A 6,642-nucleotide genomic window follows, 5' to 3' on the forward strand; every position below is an offset into this window, starting at 1 on the left:
TATGTAATGTCATTCTAAGTGTATTTTAATACCAATATATGAACTTCTATTAAAATAGACTTTGTATGAAGTTACATAAATCTATATATTAAAAACATTTAATTTATTTTAGATAACTTGTCTATTGTTTTTTTTACACCTCCCACCAGCAGGGGGACTGATATTTCAGCAGATCCACAGCCAGCTATAGGGGGCCATGTGAGAGAGTGATCACATGACCCGGGGGCCTCATTTGCTGGGGAAGGCTGCCAGGCAGCCCTCCAGAAGAGGATTGCGGTGGAGAATTGTACCTCCGATCTCCAGGGGCTCAAAGCAGTTACTGTGTTCTACGCCACCGCAATGGCTTTAATGCTTTTTTTAATGCGGGATGGCATAGAACGCCGTTAAGGATGAAAAAGACAACAAAAGCAAACTATGCTGAGAAGTGGCTCTTTTTGGAGTTAAATACTGACCCTATTGGAGCTGAGCAGTCAAAGACTGGACCATTGTGTTTGGAGACCACATTTAAGAGTACAGTTACTTCCAGAGACAAATCTCATCCTGCAAGGAAAGAAATAAAAAGGTTTAGACAAATTGTGGAACCTATGATATGTAGGACAAAATGGGCAAAAACTCATTCACAGTAGTGGAATGGCCGTTCACATTTCTAGGGATATTTTCAGTTATCTATATCGCACTTAAGTGAGTGACTTCAAGATGTAATGGTTGTTTCCAGAGACTGGAAGGACCTACAGAGCGTTTTGACAGAACTCTGGCAAAAACACGTGGGAGCAGACAGAACATGTAGACAACCAGAGTTATTACATCATTAAATGTATTTAGATAAGCCAATTTAAAGTTTCACAAGCGCAAAATGAGCTCAAGGAGGGAGGATGTGGACATGAGCAAAAGAGTTACCTCAAGATACCGGACTAATTCCATTTGAATTAGCAAAGAGCGGATTTCGATTCAGGCTCCACAGGAGGCACAACCCTTCACTTCTCCAAGAGACTGCAGCTTCTGTACTCTAGCAGAGGATTCTCAGAAGGTAACAATATTGTACTGTCTAGAAGTGTGTAACCCCATTCTAGTAAAATGCTACCAATAAGCTGACATTACAGGTGCAGAAGGCAAACAAATATGTAATGTGTTTTTTGTTAGCCTCCAAAGATATATGTCCAATGTGTTTGTGTCAGTAGTATTTAGACTTTAACCCATGGCAACAGAAAGGTTGACACATTACTCATTCCATGCCCCTGCCAGCTACAATAAGATTGCTAAAAGCCATCAAGCAGGGACTTTAACACCCCACCAATAAATAAAACCATGAAGCTTCCGTACCTAGAAAAAGTGCACTTGCACTACACAAGTATTAGAATTTGTGGTATTTAAGGCATAAAAAAATATTCACCCCTCAAATTAAATCTGCAGGGTGGGTTTAAAGTTCTCTAGCTACCGAAAGCTTCCAGATAGTTTGTAAATGTTGAGCTTTACCCTTAATGGGATGGCATTGGCAGGTTCTAATTAGCAATGTAACCTGCCGAGTCAATCAGCATCATTTGTGTACCACCAATAGAAATTTGTTTTATTACCCAAAAAACACTACCATTTAAGTGCCTTTGCATATGATGTACCCAACAAGCCCAACCAGAATACCCTTTTGAGTGGTGCCAGTACTTGCATGTGCCAAGCAGTTGCATCAATGTTGTGTAGAAGGCAAAATGTCATGGGCGCAGTTTTTTTTTCCAGATTGTCTTTTAATAGGCTCCGTGAAGCCAAATGAAATTTCGAACACAAGAATTCTGTAACCATTTTAATACAGGATTTGCATTTCTTCCAGTAAAAAAAAGGGCAATATAAACAAACATTTTCCAAGAACTTCTTGAAGCATTATTACTGGAGGATACAAAGGTTCACTTTAGGTATACCAAGGAAGTTTGGCCACTATTTACACAGCACGCACACAAATGCTCTGCCTCACCTTGTTACACTAAAGGAATGTATGAAGAAAAAAAATAAAACTTCAGGGTCTGACCCTGTGGAGTATATACAGCAGTTCGTAGTAAAAAGAATTCTGGAGAAGTTAATAGATACAATAGACGAGCTGCTCATATCAAGGTTTTAACTTCTATGAGCAGTAGCCCTGCTGTGGCAATGCTCTCTGCAATGGACTCTGTATAAATACAAGAGAGCTGCCAGGTCAGCCTTAACAGCTAAAAAATATGACTGGACAAATCCTATCCACATAAGTAACAGCAACTTAAGTGTCATAACAAAAATAAGTGCCCGTTGAACAATCTTTTAGGACACAGCTATTCCACATTAAACTTTCAGGTAACTAACAGATTTCTTTATAAAAAGTGAACACAAGTAGTAACTACATATTAACGATTCTGCGAAGCTCCAAAAATCTTTATAAATACAGCCATTGGAAGGACGATCTTGAGTCAGGAAGGATTTTTTACTCGTTGTGTGCAGCTGAGGACAAGAAGCAGGCAGTTGAAGGCACTTTAAAGTATGGACAGGCCCCAGTAACATCTCCATCAATACATTTAATAGCCCACTCCCAGCTAGACTGCTTTTCATGTTTATCTGCTCTGACTACATTAGAGATCAGGACAGACTCTGCATGCATTACAGTGCTGCAGAAATAGCAAAAAACTAGAATCACAAATGCACCCAAGACCAACCCCTCCCTTGCCCCTGCATGCCAATTTAACACAACTTACCATAACTGTCGTAACTATCTCTGTAGGAACCCCCAGAACGGTCACCATAACTACCTTGACTCCTGCTACTAGAAGAAAAATGTACACATTAGTTTTTTATTTAATATAAACATTTTATATGATATAAACCCCTTAAAAGGAGTAGAGTACTGCACAAACTGAAGTCTCTTCTCACCTTCCATAGTAATCCCGCGACCCCCCACTGCCTCCATAATTTCCACTTCGGCCTTCAAATCGGTTGCTTCCACCATAACCACGGTCACCGCCTCCTGGGAAAAAAAATAAAAAACAAAGTTGTCACAAAAATCCCACATCTCCTGGAGGCCACTCAACTTCACAGAATTTACAATGATACAATTTAACCCCTTAAGACCACAGCCAAATGTACATGTTGTGATCAAAACAAAACCTGGCATTTACACTGTCTGTCCAACTGTAATTCACCTCTTTCATATTAAGTGCACCCACATTTATATCATTTTATTCAGTGGTAACAGTGCTTTCTTTTAACAGATATTTAGGTATAGAACATAATTTAAGAAAAAAAGAAGTTACAGTTGTCTTAGTTCTACGTGATGCTTTAACTGAATGTCAAAATACAGTTTGCTTTTACTGCAACAAAATACACATTTTTATTCAGTAATGTCTCATGTGTAAAACAGTACCCCCTAAGCACAGGTTTTATGGCGTTTTGGAAGTTACAGCGTCAAATATAGCATGTTACATTTCAGTTTTCTGATTTAAATTTGCTAGGTTGTTATGTTGCCTTTGAGACTATGGTAGCTCAGGAATGAAAGTTACCCCCATGATGGCATACCATTTTCCATTCCTGGGCTACCATACAGTCTCATAAGCAACATAACTAACCTTGCGAATTTGAATGTGAAAAAACTGAAATGCAAGCCTTATATTTGACTTTAACTTCCCAAAACATCATAAAACCTGTAGTGCTAGCAAATTAAATTTCCTGGACTGTCTGCATGGTCAGTAAAATAACCCAATTATGTAAAATTATATACATGTATATAATTTTTTTAAATTATTTTTATTTATATAGTGATATATCTATATAAAATCAGTAAAAATGTAAGCTTATGTATATAGATCAATTTTGTTCTACATGTATTTTAATATCTATATATTATTTTTAAAATACAGTTAGAATGAAATTACACATGTATGTATTTATAAGTTTGTTTTTTATGTAGTTACTTTTTTAAAATATATATATTTAATTGTATATGTATTTCAAATATATAATTTATATTACACATTATACTGTTTTAACTTATTTTATTTTCAGACAGCAGGGGGAGTACTTGTTATTACAGGCACCGCCCTGCTGGCATTGACGTCCATGTGAGCGTGAGGTCCTCGCGATCACATGGCCCAGAGGGGCCGAAGAGCGACTCCCAGTTAAGTCCCCATACTGCGATCGCCGGCGACCGGGTAAGTACATAAGATCACAGGGCGTTCTATGCTGCCCTGCGGTCTTAAGGGGTTAAGCTACAAAAAGCTTCTCAGACAAAAATAAAACATACGTCCACCTCTGCCTCCACGGAAATATCCTCCTCTGCCACCAGAGCCCCCTCTGCCACCTCTTCTGTCACCGGAGGATTTGCCTGCCTGGTCAACACGAATCTGACGGCCATCAACAGACTATGGGTAAAAGACAGTTATTAAACAGATGCAAAGTAGTACACAATCTCCTGATGCCACTCATGCCTACACTTCTTTGAATTTACTAAAACATTTAGAAAAATTACCTTTCCGTTCAGTGCCAACATGGCATCTTTTGCATCTTCTGGGTTTTCAAACGTGACAAACCCAAAGCCTCTGGACCTCTGTGTCTCACGATCTTTGACCACAACAACTGAAAAATTAAAATATAAATGTTAAGCTCAAAAGCAGAGGCTGCTACAGGCAAGTCAATTTGCTCTAAGGGGACTCATTGCAAAAACCCAAAAGGATAGTGGGGTAGTTATTTTAATTAAGCAGAGTGAACGGCAACCAGGAATGTACAAACAGCTTAGATAGGCTCTTTGGGATACTTTCACGTAGGTGGTTTCCCACTCTTGCGGCAGACACAGCTAGCATCAAACAGACAAACTACCTACTCAGTAGGGGTTACTTTTGTTTAATCACAATCCCACCTCCCAAACAAGGTTTTATTCAGCCAACTGTGAACGCTTTTAACCCCTTAAGGACCAAACTTCTGGAATTAAAGGGAATCATGACATGTCACGTGTCCTTAAGGCAGCACCATGGGATTTTATTAGAAACTAGTTACGAGGTCCTAAAGCTAGTAAGTGTTTTTTGCTAACAAAGTCATAGAGTGGCTGGATTGCAACAATTTATAATTTAAAAAGTTGTAGCGCCCACAAGTTAAACTCAGTTAAAGGTGAAACAAAGCAATACATAGCCTAGATGCAGCTATACACCCAGTACAGATTATGAATAAAGATTTTTTTTATGTAAACTGAAGACCCCAACCAGTGATCAACTTACAGAGGAACATAAAGTTATAGCAAGCCTTCACAAATTTTGTAATTTATCTCTAAGGTAACAGCAGACAGATTCCCACAATTAGAAAACATTAGATACTCACCCTCTGAGATCGGGCCATACTTGGCAAAGACAGTTTGTAAGTTATCCTCGTTGGTATCGAAGCTCAGGCCTCCAACAAATAGTTTTCCATCATCACACATGGTTAGTTAGATCTGTTAAAGATATGCAAGACAACAAAACTGAATCAGTGATTATTTGGTCCGATTTGTTTGACCGATTTAGAATGCACTAAAATCGCCATTAAATTTTTTTCTAGTCTCACTAAAAGCACATACTTATCCAGTGCTGTAATCCGTGGTTGTGCTTATCTTATGTTCAATCACATATTCTCAAACTGATGGCAGAGCCCAACCGTGTTTTTTTTTTTTTAACGGCACTGCTACTTAGGATGGCGTACTAGTGATTCAACTACTCCTTTAAATGAATATCGTACACATGCCTCGCTTTAGCAATTATGGTTATTTAAATGTTGCACCCCGAGAGATTATAAAATGGCCGCAATGCATAGTGAAAAGGAGAAGCAAGCTGAAAATACAAAATGGCCTCCACGGCGTGGCAATAATGGACTACGTCAATAGGTGTGGCGCTGAGCTCGACGCCATTAAAACCGTTAGGGTTAAAATGGCTGCGGACTGGAGAGAAAGGGCGGAAATAGGCCTAATTAATTCACACGAGGCTGATGCCTCACAGTAAAAAAAAAAAAAATATATAAAAGTGTACAAATAAATGTTAAACCCCACAAGGCAAATAACCTTTCTAACAAAACAATGGTCACCAGTACAAAGTAAGATTTTAATTTCTAGATACAAATGACGTTAAATATTAACTATTAAACAACCAACAGCAAAAGTAAGGTAAGCCATTAAAATAAATAAAATAAATCACGACAGATTGGTAATCCAACCGATTATTCCGTTTTACAGACTGCAAAGCAGCAATCGTATTAACCGCAGGCAAATGATAGCATGATACGGTAACAACCGCAGTAAATTGAGCGCTGTCTTACCTTGTGGTGGATCACGAGCAGAGAGAGAGCAGGAATACAAAGTGCGCAACGATAGTCGGGTAACCCCTTATATACGCTAATTTCCCCGCCCACTCTCTGAATTAATGAGTTGCCTCCGGAATGTACCATTTCACAAGAAGAGGGGGGTGCGGGAGTAACTATTGTATCCAAAACTTACATTACATTGCTTTTTTATTCTATATATATCTATAATATGTATTTTACATCTTATTTGTAGTATCCCTATTTGTCGTATCCCGTTTAAATTGGGCACTCTCGTTGCGCATTGAAAAACAACGTTAACAGTTTAATGGATGCTTCCAATCTGGGAGCGGGAAAAAAAAAGATGTTGGCGCCCTG

At 38.6% G+C, this 6,642-nt stretch overlaps 1 protein-coding gene across 5 annotated transcripts; it reads right to left on the reverse strand.

Moving 5' to 3' along the window:
- Positions 1–418: 418 nt before the first annotated feature.
- On the reverse strand, positions 419–6,319 carry LOC134611561 (cold-inducible RNA-binding protein B-like). Of its 5 annotated transcripts, none has more exons than XM_063455553.1 (7): positions 6,283–6,319; positions 5,317–5,428; positions 4,475–4,581; positions 4,250–4,367; positions 2,884–2,977; positions 2,709–2,773; positions 419–540 (listed from the first exon to the last, which is right to left on the reverse strand). In XM_063455553.1, exons 2-7 carry the CDS (start codon positions 5,414–5,416, stop codon positions 536–538), a joined length of 489 nt encoding a protein of 162 aa, XP_063311623.1. In that variant the 5' UTR covers positions 5,417–5,428; positions 6,283–6,319; the 3' UTR covers positions 419–535. The 5 variants fall into 5 exon arrangements, with proteins under 5 accessions (XP_063311623.1, XP_063311622.1, XP_063311620.1 ...); XM_063455552.1 differs by having other exon boundaries at positions 420–540; positions 2,709–2,776; positions 6,283–6,316; XM_063455550.1 differs by lacking the exon at positions 419–540 and adding an exon at positions 1,780–2,457 and having other exon boundaries at positions 6,283–6,316.
- Between the last annotated feature and the right edge of the window lie 323 nt (positions 6,320–6,642).

This window comes from Pelobates fuscus, chromosome 5, assembly GCF_036172605.1.
Source record: "Pelobates fuscus isolate aPelFus1 chromosome 5, aPelFus1.pri, whole genome shotgun sequence".
NCBI classification, from domain to species: Eukaryota; Metazoa; Chordata; class Amphibia; order Anura; family Pelobatidae; genus Pelobates; species Pelobates fuscus.

What these genes read in the sequence shown, in the direction of transcription:
- LOC134611561 (XM_063455549.1), bottom strand. Translation starts at nt 5,416, where the DNA reads ATGTGTGATGATGGAAAACTATTTGTTGGAGGCCTGAGCTTCGATACC. An exon ending in GTATGGCCCGATCTCAGAGG is followed by an intron (nt 4,582 to 5,316) that starts GTGAGTATCTAA and finishes TTAATTTTTCAG; the next exon opens with TTGTTGTGGTCAAAGATCGT. An exon ending in CCGTGGAGGCAGAGGTGGAC is followed by an intron (nt 2,978 to 4,249) that starts GTATGTTTTATT and finishes TTTTTTTCCCAG; the next exon opens with GAGGCGGTGACCGTGGTTAT.